General features: G+C 48.0%; 1 protein-coding gene across 1 annotated transcript in view; it reads right to left on the bottom strand.

Annotated features, from left to right (window-relative positions):
• Positions 1–224: 224 nt before the first annotated feature.
• SLC34A2 (solute carrier family 34 (type II sodium/phosphate cotransporter), member 2) overlaps positions 225–15,108 on the bottom strand; it is a 51,113-nt gene continuing 36,229 nt past the window's right edge. Inside the window, exons 7-11 of the mRNA XM_015416758.1 lie at positions 13,645–13,765; positions 9,775–9,942; positions 8,168–8,284; positions 4,951–5,075; positions 225–994 (exon numbers count right to left, since the gene is read on the bottom strand). Coding sequence (XP_015272244.1) covers positions 434–994; positions 4,951–5,075; positions 8,168–8,284; positions 9,775–9,942; positions 13,645–13,765 — 1,092 coding nt within the window. The 3' untranslated portion in view covers positions 225–433. The remainder of the gene's footprint in view (positions 995–4,950; positions 5,076–8,167; positions 8,285–9,774; positions 9,943–13,644; positions 13,766–15,108) is intronic.

Raw genomic sequence — 15,108 nt, 5'->3', positions numbered from 1 at the left:
ATAAAATGGATGCTGGGAGGGGGAGATGGGTGTCCCTTGCTCTATGGCATTGTACCTCACTGTCTCTGTCCTCCCCAGGCTCCACCCCCAATTTTTCTAACCTGGATCTGATGCTCTTACCCCCCCCATGCCCCGCTGGTAGCCGAGGGGGGGAACTGGCAACCCTACCTCCAGTATTAGCCTACTCCTTGATTAGACAGATCAGAGGCGAAACTACAGAAGGCACCTGGGGCTGCATAGACACTCAGTATGGCTCTCACAGTCCGGGCTTGCATTCTTGCCCCAAAGGTTGGCTGTCGCCGATGTCAAGCATTCTGTTCACCGGATGCAGAAACCCAGCGTACATTTCCTGCCTCCACTTTCTCCCTGCCTCTTATGTCCCCCCCCCCATCAGCTATTAGGTTCTCAGCCCTTGTGGCGCAGCCCCCCCCGGCTATAAAGCCGTGACACTCGAATCAATTTGCTTCGTTTTATCTGCCGTAAGGTCGTTCTCTTCGTCCGCCAACGAAACTGGGTTGTCGTGCCCTTGCGTGGCTTTGGTCGGCTTTTCTTTTGCCGCAGGGTCAGCATCCCCGCCTCGACAACACTTGCAGCAGCAGCAGCATCTCCCGCACGCAGATGTCATGGACGTGATGACGTTATCCCAAGGCCGCAAGGAGTGCATCCATTTGGGGAGGAAGTCCCAGCTCCGGAACGTCTGAGGCAGCCAGTGGGGCTGTTTGGCTTGCAGCACGTTGACGACGAAGACCACGACCAAGAGAGCCAAGATGGGGACGCAGATGCCCACCAGGTACTGCCAGCCGGCCATTGACAGGGCAAAGACCAGTAAAGGAACGAGGAGGAAGCAGACAAGAAGGTAGAAAATGGCAAACCACCTGTACTTGGCTGTGATGTTCCCCAAGCCTTTGGCCAAGCGGATGGGGAGGCGCATGAAAGGGATCGGGTACCAAAGGATGATCCCAGAAATGTTGAAGAAAAAGTGGCACAGGGCGATCTGAAAGCAAAGAAGACCAAAGAAAGACCAAAGTCAGTTTCTTTTTCAAACAACGTGCAACTTTAAATGCAATTACCTGTGCTTTTAATTTTTTCATACCCTTCTTCCTTCATTGAACCCTCGTCTACGGATCCACCCCAGATCACATGGATGACATCTAATTCTATGACTGGATTGCACTGGCCTGGGTGGCCCGGGCTAGCCGGATCTCGTCAGATCTCGGAAGCTGAGCAGGACCAACCCTGGCAAGTACTTGGATGGGAGACCACTCAGGAAGTCCAGGGTCGCTAGGTAGAGGCAGGCAATCGCAAAGTATCTCTGTTCAGCTCTTGCCTTCAAAACCGTACGGGGTCGTCAAACGTTGGCTGCAACCAGATGGCATTTTCCGCTACCACGGTGACTGGATCGCCCTTAATTTTTTAAAGTTACAAGCAGTCAGCAGGGGAACAAAATGGGATGGGGTCACAGGGCTGGTAGAGAGGGAAAGCCTTCCCGCTATGTAAGTTTCCCAAACCAGATTCCCAACAAGCTCCAACACCATGGGGGGAAAAACACTCAAGTCATATGGCACCTGTATGTGTTCCCCTGCTGGGTAAATAGCAGCTAGTGAATTAAATCAGGAAAACAAAATATGAGAAAGGATTCTTCCTCTTCAATGAGTGCAACAGCCCCATCCTCCCTGTACCATGGGAGATCCCAGCAGGGCCAGTTCTCTGACGAAAGAGGAGGAGGAGGAGGAGAAGGAGGAGACTGGATTTATACCCGGCCCTTCACTATCCGAAGGAGTCTCCGAGCGGCTTACAATCTCCTTTCCCTTCCCCTCCCCACAACAGTCACCCTGTGAGGTAGGTGGGGCTGAGAGAACTCTTGACAGAAACTGCTCCTGAGAGAACAGCTCTGAGAGAACTTGTAACTGACCCAACATCATGCCAGCAGCTGCATGCGGAGAAGTGGGGAATCAAACCCAGTTTTCTTAGATTAGAGTCCGTGCTCTTAACCACTACACCGAACTGGTTCTCATCCAAACAGCTGCTCCGGGCAGCACGGTGGGGGGGGACATGCATCGCAGGGGGTCGGCCATGTCCCCCCCTTCACAGGAGCACAAATGCTGGCTGATATCCCCTCCTGAGCCTGTGTTGCCACCGGCTGGGTGTCAAACTCGGGCCTCTTTTGCCATATGTTTCTTAACTGCCTGTCTTTGGTATCTGTAAGCTCACTGCCTTGTTTCACTCTGGCTGGGAATTGGGGGGGAGTGTGTGAGTGTGTCTGCGGGGTTGCTTTGCTGAGAGTCACGTTGGCTTGTAACTGCATCCATGCAGGACCTCCCCTTGGTGGGAAGTATGCATGCTTGACCTTAAGTACCAGACACTCATGCCAAACACTGCTAGATCATGTAACCATAGATTTGCAGGTGTTGTAGGAGGGCGGCTGGTGTACCGTAGATTTGGCAGGCTGGATGTATGGGTGTGATTGGTCTGGTCACTGTGCAGGGGATTGTTTGAATTATGTATGATTGGAGAACTGGCGCTGAGGGAGTCATTTCTGACACAGACTCGTCTATCCTTGAAACCTCTTTACCTCTCAATAAACAAATCACTGCCAAGAGAGAGTTGTTGGGAGTGAGTTCCTTCAAGACCTGACACTGGGTTCAAATCCCATACCGGTGTTACAGGAGCGTCACTTGGACTTAAGTGGTGGTTCCAAGAGGGGATCGGTATTCCTTGCTCAGGCAACAAAATACCTTAATCTGGCTCTAGATTCCAGCACCTGACCGTGTTTGACCTTTAGCATGATAGCTATTCAGTTAGTGTCAAGTGCAGTTCAGCAATCCAGATTATCTCACCATTATTTCTGTATCAGCAATTGCTGGGATCTGTTTATGATTTATCTACCGGGCAGCTACTGCAAATATTGCAGCGATCTGATAACTAAGATATCTGTCTTGGTCAACAAGAAGAGCAAATCTGTATTATAAATCCAGGTGGGCAGCCATGTTGGTCTGAAGCAACAGAACAAAGTTTGAGTCCAGCATCACCTTTAAGACTAATAAAGTTTTATTCTGGGTATAAGCTTTCGTATGCATGCACACTTCTTCTTCAGATATTTATTTATTTTATTTTATTCAATGTTTAGGCTGCCCTTACCTACAGACAGGGCTCAGGGCAGCTCACACTGGGGAAAAACCATAGAGTTTTCCCTCGGATGACTGGCCCCGCCCCCAGCGTGCCTGGCATGGTCATGTCACTTCCGGGTGACGTGCACGTCGGGGGGAATGGGCCTCTGGGGCGGGGTTTCCCTGCCCCCCAGGGGGACTTGGCAAGCCTACATGGGAGGCAGACCCACACACTAGGGTTGCCAGGTCCTATCTGGCTGTGGGTGAGGGGACTCGCAATCCTTCCTGTAGGTCTTCAGGTGTGTGCACAAAGTGCATGCACCACAGTGATGTTACCTGGCAGTGATGTCATCATGTTTCCAACGTTGGGGACAACGTTCTAGGTTTTGGGCAAAACTCTATGGTTTTTTGGGCCTCAAAACCATAGAGTTTTGCCCAAAATCTAGTGTTGCCCCTGACATTGGAAATGTGATTAAATCCCTCCTGGATGATGTCATTGTGCTGGCGCTGGCAGTGCTGGGAGGGGGCTTCTCAAGGTGGGTGACCGCGGCAGATTGGGGGCCCTGAAATTGGGAAATTCCCTTGGCCCCACCAGGGGAATGGCAACCCTACCACACACACACCCAGAAAAAGTCCAAATGTGGGGGGGGGGAGATGGGTAATTTTTTTAAAAAAACAGGGGGGAACAGGAGAGAGAAAATAAAACCAACGCTGTGGAGGCAACTGCCACCAAAGCAATGTTATTTTAATCAGCACAGCCAATGAGATCTCCAGTGGCCAATCAGAAGCTGTCCTGGGCAAGAATCTCACCCACTTCCTGAAAACACTTGGTGGTGGTGGGGGTACCACATATGATGCTGGCGGGCACCACGGTGCACACAGGCAGGACCGACTTATCTGTTAGGCACCGTAGGCCCACTATACTTTTAGGGCCCCATGAAATGTTCTAATTTCTTTTAAAATCAGAAGGGGGGGGAAGCATCTTTAGGGTTGAAGAAGATGTTTTAATTTTTTTTCTCCCATCAGAAAAAATACGCAAACTCAGGCCCCACAAAAATTTATTAAATCTTGCTTAAAACAGAAATATACATTAAAGTTGAAGTATTTAAACTTATATTGAAAATAGTTTTTCAGTACTGATATTGCTATGGTGGGAGGGCCCCCCGAAGGCAGACGGGCCTGGGGCCCACGAAAGTCATAATGTGGCCCTGCCCACAGGTACCACATCGGGGATCCATGCCAGAGGGTAACCCAGGGACTGTTTTGTGATTGACTGCTTTAATATTAGTGACTGCAAGACACAATGGGAGCTCTCTGCAGTCAGAGTGAAGGACGGAAATATTTTCGATAAGCTACTTAGATAAATAAAACACGCCAGGGCTATTTTTGGGCAGGAACGCACAGGAACAGAGTTCCGGCTGGCTTCCAAGTTGGCCACGCCCAGCAGGAACTCATTAGCATAATAGGCCACACCCAACAGCAGAAACTCATTGGGATTGGCTACATTAGGGGTGTGTGGCCTAACATGCAAAGGAGTTCCTGCTACAAAAAAGCCCTGGGTTTTGACAACAAACAAGGTAAACAGAATAAGAAGCAAAAGGTGGGTGTGGCTGGATGAGCACACTTCTGGTAACATGGGGGTGTGGCCTAATATGCCAATGAGCTGTGCTGTCAGGGGTGTGGCCTAATATACTAATGAGTTCCTGTTGTTGGGTGTGGCCTATTATGCTAATGAGTTCCTGCTGGGCTTTTTCTACAAAAAAAGCCCTGAAAACACCTATTACATCCAAATTGTCTTTAAGGCAGCATATCATAAAAAGCAGATATGAATGCAAATACTAACCTGTAAGGAATACTTTAATGTGCTTCCTGGACTCGCCAAAGCCGCAAGAATGGCTGTCGTGGTGGTGCCAATGTTGGATCCCAGAGTGAGGGGGTAGGCACGCTCAATGCTGATAACACCAATTCCTGGTAAGGAACATGAAATGAAGGGTGAATAAGATCCGCATCATCACCGCCGATATAGCACTTTAGAGCAGCTGTGTTCAAACTGTGCATTATGGTCAAAAAGGAAGCCAGGTTGCCAGGGCAGCAAGACCAGGAGGGAGAAGAAAGAACAGAAGCCTCTCGTCTGGCCTCCTCCCACTTGCACCTGCTGATGTGACCTTGGGTCAGTCACAAGCTCTGGCACAGCTGTCCTTGAAAAAGAGCAGTTTATGTCAGAGCTCTCTCAGCTCCACCCATCTCACAGGGTGTCTGTTGTGGGGAGGGGAAGGGAAAGGAGTTTGTAAGCTGCTCTGAGACTCCAAGTGAAGGGCGGGGTATAAATCCAATCTCTTCTTCTTCCAGCCGGAAAATGAGAAGAGAGGGCAGGACGGACTGCCCATGGTCTCTCCTCCTCCTCTTCATCTTTGCCTGAGGCCCCACTGATTCACTTGGAGAGAGAGAAAGAGAGGGAAATTCATATTCCCAGGCAGCTGCCATATGTAAAGCGAACGTTCTATATGCAAGAATGTTCTGGAATCCCTGGCGGTCTGTTGCCTCCTGGAGTCACCAAGCTACCTGCTGGATCCAAGCTGAGTCCTGGTGGTGGACACTGGTCACTCTTTCTTGGCCCAGTCTTGGTGTGGGTTAAAGTGGAGAAGGAAGAACAATGTACAACACCCTGAACTCCCTTAAGGGAAGGGTGTAATAATAATGTGATAAGAATCACCAGCACTGAAAGGGTTTTCTCAAGACAATGAGGCCACCTCTACTTCTTATTCCCTTAGTACTGGCCTTTAGATGCAAACAAATTAAATTTCCTGTCTTGTCTTGGATTAAGAACATAAGAAGAGCCCTGGTGGATCAGACCAATAGTCCATCTAGTCCAACATCCTGTCTCACACAGTGTCCAACCAGTTCCTCTGGAGGGTCAACAATAGGGCATAGAGGCCAAGGTCTTCATAAGAACATAAGATGAGCCCTGCTGGATCAGACTAATAGTCCATCTAGTCAAGCATCCTGTCTGACAAAGTGGCCAGCCAGTTCCTCTGGAGGGCTAACTATAGGGCATAGAGGTCAAGGCCTTCCCCGATAAGAACATAAGAAGACCAGTGGTCCATCCAGTTCAGCATCCTGTCTCACACAGTAGCCAACCAGTTCCTCTGGATGGCTAACAACAGGGCAAAGAGGCCGAGGCCTTCATTAGAAGACCAGAAGAGCCCAGCTGGATCAGACCAATATAGGCTTGCCAAGTCCCCCCGGGGGGTAGGGAAATCCCTGCCCCAGAGGCCCGTTCCCTGCCGCCGGCGGATCGGGCCCGGGGGGGAACTCCACCCTGACGTGCACATCGCCCAGACGTGAAACTCTATGGTTTTCCCTCGGATGGTCGTGGCCCTGCCCCCGGCATGCCTGGCATGCCCGCATCACTTCCGGGCGACATGGATGCGGCGCGTGCACGCGGTCCAGCCACCAGCCGGGAGTCCCCCGCTGCGGCTGAATTCACACTAGACCAATAGTCCATCTAGCCCAGCATCCTGTCTCACAGAGGGGCCAACCGGTTCCTCTGGCAGCCAGTTCCCATTGTCTGGCAAAGCACTCTACCCCCTGGTCCTTCATCTGTCCTGCAGAATCTTGATTGTACAGCTACGACAATGAGACCACTTCACATATCACATTCTCAGGTGTACGCATAATATTTTCAAGTGTGCGCCTAAAAATATAAAATGTGGTTTACACTCACATGTTCATAAATTTGAGCATTGAACAATATACTCACCAGGAAAGTGACCTTGGCTATAGTTCGTGTTCAGCATATACTGAGTGGAAGTTCATCTCTGAATAGAGATCCCTTGAGAGATCTCTATTCAGCCCATTGCTCAATATGTATATATATTTGTAAATAATAAAACTGAAGAATAAAATTTAGTCTTGTTCTACGTTAAATGATGTGAGACTCTAGTCATTTATGTCGGGGATTGGGAAATTAGTCTTGAGCTACTTTGCAAGTGGCTACTGAAAGGTAAAGTTTAGAAAAGTTTGAAAGACACTGCATTCAAAAATGTTCATATACACACACACACACAGACATATACAGAATATATTATAAGAGTGATGTAACCGCAATCTAGTTACAATACACTTACCCAAGCTGCGGAGAGGGGCAAGAAAGAGATATAGTAGTTTACCTAAGCCACTTAGCAAGATCAGAATGGTACCAGTTCTGTAGTACTGTATAATACAATTAGAAAGCCCCACAAGGACTTGTGGGGGGCATCTCATTTTCCCTTCCTTCACCATTTCCTCCTTCCCTTCCCTTGAAGCCCCCATAGCTGCTCCCCTTTTCCTGCTTCTGTCTCTTACCACCTATTAGCCAACCAACCTTTATCAACCCAACCCCCATCTTCAGCTTTCCCTCCTTTTCTCTTCCCTGGCAGACTTTCCTGTGAAATCTCAGTGTGGTACCAGCCACTGGGCCAAGCCAGGCCCAGCTGCATAGTGTTGGCCCCCAGCTCCATTGCATGGTGGGTAACGACACCTCACTTACTCATATCCCCCACCCACACTATTTTTTCTTTTCCTCCTGCAACCATTCCAGTATCTTTCTATTTCCTTTCTTCCTTTTCTTCTTCCCACCTACGAGGGGCGATGGGCACCTCATTTCCCCATTTCCCCTTCCCCCATGCTATTTCCCTCCTCCTGGCAACCCACACATCTTCACCTTCCCCTGCTTCCTTCTCTCATTCATACCCAGCCACCCATCAATCTACTTTTTATTTGTCCTTCATCTTTATCTTTATATATTATTTGTTTACTTCATTGACACCCCAACTTTCTCCACAATGGAAACCCAAAACAGCTTACTTCATTCTCCTCTCCTCCACATTATTTTCAGAACAAGACTGTGAGGATTTAAGTATCCTCAGATTTGGCCATGTTGAGAATTCGATATAATGACTGTATTATTATACTGTCTCAGTTATAGATCTTATTGTTTACAAGTCCCAGCCTTCTTTTTCAGCCATATTGGCCCCACTTATGGATTTCATAAAATACCTGCATTTGAAAAAAAACCTTACCAACAAGTGGAGTAATTGCCGATGTAAAGACTGAACTGCTCTGAACGATAAAAGTCATGCCAGCTCCCACTAGCATAGCCAGGTATCCCGTGAGCCAAGAAAATGGAAACGGGAAATCTGGAAAACAGAAGCAAGGCGGGCATTGTTAGGGGAGTCAATCAGGGTGTTAAGTTCTAAAGAATGTACGGGGTTGGTATTCTTGCTCCCGTGGTGAGCTATGGGAATAGTGGTGGCAACCTATATTAGTGGCAGGCACTCAGGCCCGTAACCAGGATTTTTTAAAGTTGGGGAGGCTTTAAATAAGTTGGGGGGTACACTGCACACATCCCAAGCAAGCAGCCCCGCTCCCGCCCTTCCCTGCAACCTGCTTTAGGGTAGGGCTTGGGAGCAGGTGGAGGGGGAATCCTATCCCAGCTGCTGATCTCTCAGCACAGACAGGCTTGGGGAGGGAGGGGGAGACAGAAGCCCAGCAACTTGGGATCTCAGAGGACCAACTCAGGCATGAAGCAGGGAAGGAATCGGACCGAGAAGGAGCAGCAGCAACTGGTGACGAACGCCATAAATAAAATTCTAAAATGGAAGCTGTGGGGCCTGGGTTGGATGGGAGGTCATGGGGCCTTGGCGGTAAGTTGGGGAGCAGGGCCCCCAGGAGCCCCCCCGCAGCTATGGGACTGCAGGCAGAAGCGTTTGTGTCTGAAACTTGGAGGGAGGGAGGTGAGATAAGCTCACCTAATGGTCCCACATTTTATTTGGTGTGTTCACACACCCCAAACCTTCCCAAATGACATGTCTATACCCATCCAGTATTGCTTTTATTTATTTTTTTAAACGGACGATACAGAACTACAGATGAAAAGCACAATCCATTAGGTATGGTTCTTGCCACCTCTCCCTATTCTTTCAAAGCAATCTGGATTGGAGAAGTTCCAGATAAACTGAGGAATTTCAGACAGACGATATAATCCGGAAGAGGAACGGTTCCCAAATGGTTTCTGGTCTGTCATTTCAGACAGAACCATTTTAGAACCGGTTCCCTACCGGAATATATTTGTAATTTCAGACACAAACGCTTCTGTCCCATTTAGGAAAAGGGGCTGAAGCGTTTTACCTGTCAACCGCTTCCAAGTAGTCTTCAGTTTCCTCTCCCAGTTCCGATGCGTTTTCCCCCCGTTTTTCGCCCGCGCGGGCAATCTCCGGCTTTGTTTTTTTTGGAACGTTCACTTTATAGCGTTATAGCACTATAGCGCTATAATGGTATAACACAACAGCATTATATCAACCCCATTGGAATGCCTGGAGTGTTTTGTTATAGCGCTATAGTGCTATAAAGCGAACAAAAAGAAAAGCCGGAGATCGCTCGCGCGGGCGAAAAACAGTGGGGAAAAAGCGGTGCAGTCTGAAATGGCAAACCGCTTCAGATCCACCTCTTTACCGGAAGTGAAAAGCCATGTGTGAAATGGCAGCCCTATACCGGTTTACTCCATGACGGATCAAAAACGGCTTCAAAACGGGTTAAAAAGGGTAATGTGAAATTCCTCTCTGTGAATTATCAGTTTTTCTTTGGTTGGGGTTTTCTTTTACACTGGGGGGGGGGGGTAAATATTTACCAGTGTTGAGTGTCTTCTTGATAACACTTGCCACTTGTCCTTTGAGTACGGAATTCAGCAGCTTAACTATCAGTACCAAACACGTGCACAGTACGAGCAAGGATAATGCAAGGAGGATGATCCCAACAGCTGAATCATAAAGGGTTGTTCCTGCAAAAATATGATTGCCTAGGGAGTAGGGGAAAATTAAATTAACTGAGTATTAAAAATAGTTACAGTTCATATACTGTCGGTGAAAAAAAGTGGTTACTTGCATTTGGTTTCATTTTCCACAGATCCTAGTCCTGGTCAGTTCTTATGATTTTGGTGTTCCAACCTCACATAGTAGAAGAGCTGGTAACCTGCAGTTGTCCCAATATGCACAGTTGCCATTTTGTGTGAATAAGGCACCAGGTATAATTTCAAGCTTCAGTACATGCAAACACATACCAAAACTGGAGAATACACATTGCCAGGCTCACACAAAATGGCAACCATGTATATTGAGAGGATTGTGTGTAGAGCAATTTCCTCTTACATGTGCTTGGATTGCCAAAATTGCAATAACTGGACACCAGTGTTCCCTCTAAGCTGAGTTAGTGTGAGCTAGCTCAGTTTTTTAGCCTCTGGCTCACACATTTTGGTCTTAGCTCAGGAAGGAGGGCTCCAGAGCAAACTAATTGATGCAGCAGCCAAATCACTCGCTCACAACTTTAAAACCAGTGGCTCACAAAGTAGAATTTTTGCTCACAAGACTCCACAGCTTAGAGGGAGCATTGCTGGACACCTCTCTCATATGTACCCAGGAGGTGTTCAAATGTTGTTGCCCCCATGAAGTGCCATCAAATACCTCTTAACTAAAGTTAGTCTCCATATGGAAGGGAGGATGCCTAAAAATTATTTTGTATCTATGCACTCAAAATACACTAACACTGCACTTCCTTGGAGACTCTCTCTCTCTCTCTCTCTCGTCCCCCCCTCTGACGGCGACGTGGCTCCCCCAGCTCCCCCCCCCGCGGTTTTCCTCCAGATCTCTGAGGCAGAAAGAGGTTTGCATTTAATGAGCATGGATGGATGGTCCTCAAAGAAGGTGCCTCAGGCGGCCCTCTTGCTCGCCCTTCTCCAAAGGAGAGTAATAAGATACAGATAAGAGCTGGTGTGATGCCAGGTGTCGGACTAATAGGATCTAGGAGACAAGGGTTCAAGACCCACTCTGCCATGGAACCTGCCAGGTGAACTTGAACCACTCATGCTCGTTTCAACCTCCTGCACAGAGTTGTTAGGTAAAAAAATTGGGGTGGAGCAGAGAGGAGGCGGGGGAAGTTTTTGAGGGGGGGCGAGGGTGAGGGGCGCCAGCACCACCGGGCAGATCTCTTTAGTGGGAGGGCTTCTGGTTTTTAAATGTTAGAATCAGAAGGCAGCAGCTACATGAGGGCAGTAACTTTTGATGTAGCCCTCAGTATTTTTTTTTAATGTCTGTTAGATAGATGCATCACCACAGTGAAACCATCTTTTAAGAAGTTTGTGGGCTTTCCCACATACTCATTTTCCTCGCTAGTGTGTTCCTGTTGCCTTGGGGGAATTTTCTGCTCTGCACATGTTTTTCTCCCTCTGTCAATATTACAGTGCTTTATGTCCGGCATAAAAACCGGCGTTTTAAATTGGCAGAGAGAGATGCTGGACATACACCAGTGTAACATCAAATTGACCACTAGAGGGAGTAAGACATGTGCAGAACAGAACACCACTGCCCTGAAGGAACGGGAACTTACAAGTAAGGTAAATGAGAATGCGTAAAAGCTCAACAATATTAATTTATTTGTCTTAGATTAGGGTAGGCAGGATTTCAGCTGTGGATGAATGATGGACCACAGCCCATGCTGGTCCTCCATTACATCCCTCAACAAATAAGGTAGTGATGCACACAGTGTTAATTCTGACCTTGTATAGGCACACCTGATAAGTAAATAAGAATCAGTACAATCAGGGCTATTTTTGGGCAGGAACGCACAGGAACGGAGTTCCAGCTGGCTCCCAAGTTGGCCACGCCCAGCAGGAACTCATTAGCATAATAGGCCACACCCAACAGCAGAAACTCATTAGGATTGGCTACATTAGGGGTGTGTGGCCTAACATGCAAAGGAGTTCCTGCTACAAAAAAGCCCTGGGTTTTGTCAACAAATAAGGTAGACAGTATAAGAAGCAAAAGGTGGGTGTGGCTGGATGACCACACTTCTGGTAACATGGGGGTGTGGCCTAATACGCCAATGAGCTGTGCTGTCATGGGTGTGGCCTAATATGCTAATTAGTTCCTGCTGTTGGGTGTGGCCTATTATGCTAATGAGTTCCTGTTGGGTTTTCTACAAAAAAAGCCCTGAGTACAATTGTATCATTCATTCAAAGACAGTAGTCTTTGCTGACAGATTTGGAAACTGACAGGAGACGTACAGGTTGGGCTGCAAGGCTCTATAGTCTGAAGGGGCAGTTAACACATTACAAAGCACATGTGGCAAATACACGGATTGTCGAGTAGGTATCTGCTGGAAGTTCCACGGTCATGGAGGAAAGTGCTGTCCAAGTCACCGCTGATTTATGGCAATCCCGCAGGATCTTCAAGGCAAGCACTGAAGAAAGGTGGTTTGCCATTGCCTGCCTCCGTGTAGCAACCCTGGGCTTCCTTGGAGGTCTCCATCTGAGTAACAGCTAGGGCGACTGTACTTGGCAGCTGAGATCTGATGAGACTGGGCTAACCTGGGCCATACTTAGAATTTAGTTCCCAACCATGTGCGGATTAATTCTGATTGCGAGTATGATACGTGGGGAGAGGGGGCCTAAGCCGTCCTACCGGCACTGTTTTCCGAACCTGAAATAGGTCGAAACAATGGGGTGGGGGAAGGCTTAACAGACAACATCAGTTGATTATCCATGTGGGGAACAGGAAGACTTTGTAACTTGACCAGTGTTCCCTCTAAGTTGAGTTAGTGTGAGCCAGCTCACAAGTTTTTAGCCTCCAGCTCACAGATTTTTGTCTTAACTCAGGAAGGATGGCTCCAGAGCAAACTAGTTTATGCAGTAGCCAAATCTCTCACTCGCAACTTTAATTCTAGTAGCTCACAAAGTAGAATTTTTGCTCACAAAACTCCACAGCTTAGAGGGAACATTGGATTTCACCTTTAGTATTCATTCAGTATCTACAGGGGTCATTTCCTGCGGTACCGCACAGGAGCGGAGCTCCAGCAGTAAGGAGCCCAGGGGGCAAGCACATGCAACAAGCCCCACCCCTGCTCCCAGCAGCCCTCAGTTGGGCCACGAGGAGCAAGAAGCAGCCAGGTAGTGGCCGCCCCCCCCCCCCAGCCTGCCTTCAGGTACAAGCTCTCCCTCCTCTGTGAGGGCAGATCTGTGTGTCCCTCCCCCCCATAGCTAGCAATCCAAAACAGTCCAGTGGCACCTTTAAGACCAAGTTTTATTCAGGTACAAGCTCTCCCTCCTCTGCAAGGACAGATTTGCACGTTCCCCCCCCCCAATAGCTAGCAATCCAAAACAGTCCAGTGAAGCCTGAGCGGTGGGTGTTGACTTCTGACACACTTCCGGTGATGTCAGGGGGTGTGGCATAAGCAAATAAGTTATGCTAATGAGTTATGCTAATGAGATCCTGCACCTCTTTTTCTATGAAATGACTCCTGAGTACCTATAATTATACAAGGATTTGGGTAAGGAAGTAATCATAACAGGTGCAGTTTTTCTTACAGATATAAAGAGAATAGTGTATCTTCATAGGAGCACCAAGACTTGTCTACTGAATATTTTCTGTCGTAACATGTACTTCTGCTCTGAAAAAGCCATTTAGAATGATAAATTCTTTGACGTACATCAAGTGGTATGCTTCCTTACATTTTTTAATATACTCTGTGTTAGAGTAATTTTTGAGAGTCCAGGTTGAGTTTCCATCAAGCCAGCAAAGATCTGGAGATGTGCAGTTCTCAGGCGAAGGGACGGTAACGTTTTGTGCAATCTAGACATCAACAGATAAAGCAGGACAATGGAATCAACAATCTTGTTTTCAATTTTCCTGCAGGATAAAGGTAGGCCCGTAGCCAGGATTTTGTGGCTTGTGGGGCAATTTTTTTTCTGGGCTGAAGTTTCAGTACAGAAAGAGAAGCAATTTAGCCAACAGAAAGCTGTTACCAGGATAGATCTCTACATTGCAAGCTGTCAATCACTTTAGATGAGCGTTCTCAGCTGCTGCAAGTTAATAGCTTCTGCCAGCCTAAGCAACAGTTCTGATAACAAGCAGGCAGGTGGGGGTGATGACTTCTATAGTCCAGAAAGCTAACACTTGGGCAGAAACACTCTCTTAAAGGAGACCAGTTTCTTGACACAGAGTTAGAAGGGATCCTAGAGGTCACCTACTCCAACCCTCTTGCTCAGTACAGGAATTAGTAATCTACAGCACCTCACTCTGCTTAAAGTAGTGCACACCTTTACAAAATGTTTTAAAATGATTGAAAAAAGCATTTAGAGGAGAAATTCTTGTGGGGCTATCCCCTTCAAGAAAGAGGACAGAGCCCACAAAACCCCACCGTAGCTATGGACTTGGTTAAACCACCACAGCAAAGAGTCGGTTGCTGTGATGAAAATTATGACCCCTGCAGTATGCTGGTTCTCTTCCTCTTCCCTTTGCCTGTCATCAGGGGGTCTTTTCCTAGAAAAAGAGCTGCAGGAGCTCATTAACATATGGTATGCTAATGAGCTACTAAGCTATTAGCATAATAGCTCATTAGCATATGCAACGGCTCCTGACATCACCAGAAGTGATGTCAGAAGGGGGAGCAAAAGGGGGGGAGGCATATTCAAATGCCTCTCCTTCCCTTGACCTACCCTTTAAACCCCTTCTCACTAGAGTTGGGCCGCAGAAGGAGGAAAGAGAGTGTGTGTAGAGAGAAGGAATGAAAGAGTGAAAGAGAAGGAAAGAGGAAAAGAAAGAAAAGGAAAGAAGGAGGGAAAGAAAGAGCGAGAAGGGAAGAAGGAGGGAAAGAAAGAAAGAGCGAGAAGGGAAGAAGGAAAAGAGGTAAAGAGAGAGAAGGAAAGAAGAAGGAAAAGAGAGGAAGGAAGGAAGAGAACGGAAAGAGAGAAAGAAGAGGAGGGAAAAAAGGGCAAAGAGATGGGGGGAGGCTCTCCCACCCCCACTCCCCCAATCAAGCCTCCACCACCCCCACGGATCCCTCACTTACCCTGGGAGGCAGCGGGGGCCCTCTTCTGCCCTCCCACGGGCCGCAGCACTCCGGCGCTGGCCTTGGGAGGCGGCGGGGGGCCTCTTGTGACCCCCCCAGGGCTGCAGCACTTTGGGACTAGCCC

The sequence above is a fragment of the Gekko japonicus genome, unplaced genomic scaffold (genome assembly GCF_001447785.1).
Source record: "Gekko japonicus isolate JY-2015 unplaced genomic scaffold, Gekko_japonicus_V1.1 scaffold56, whole genome shotgun sequence".
NCBI classification, from domain to species: domain Eukaryota; kingdom Metazoa; phylum Chordata; class Lepidosauria; order Squamata; family Gekkonidae; genus Gekko; species Gekko japonicus.
The sequence above is the reverse complement of the archived record's forward strand: the minus strand, read 5'-3'. Positions and strand labels throughout refer to the sequence as shown.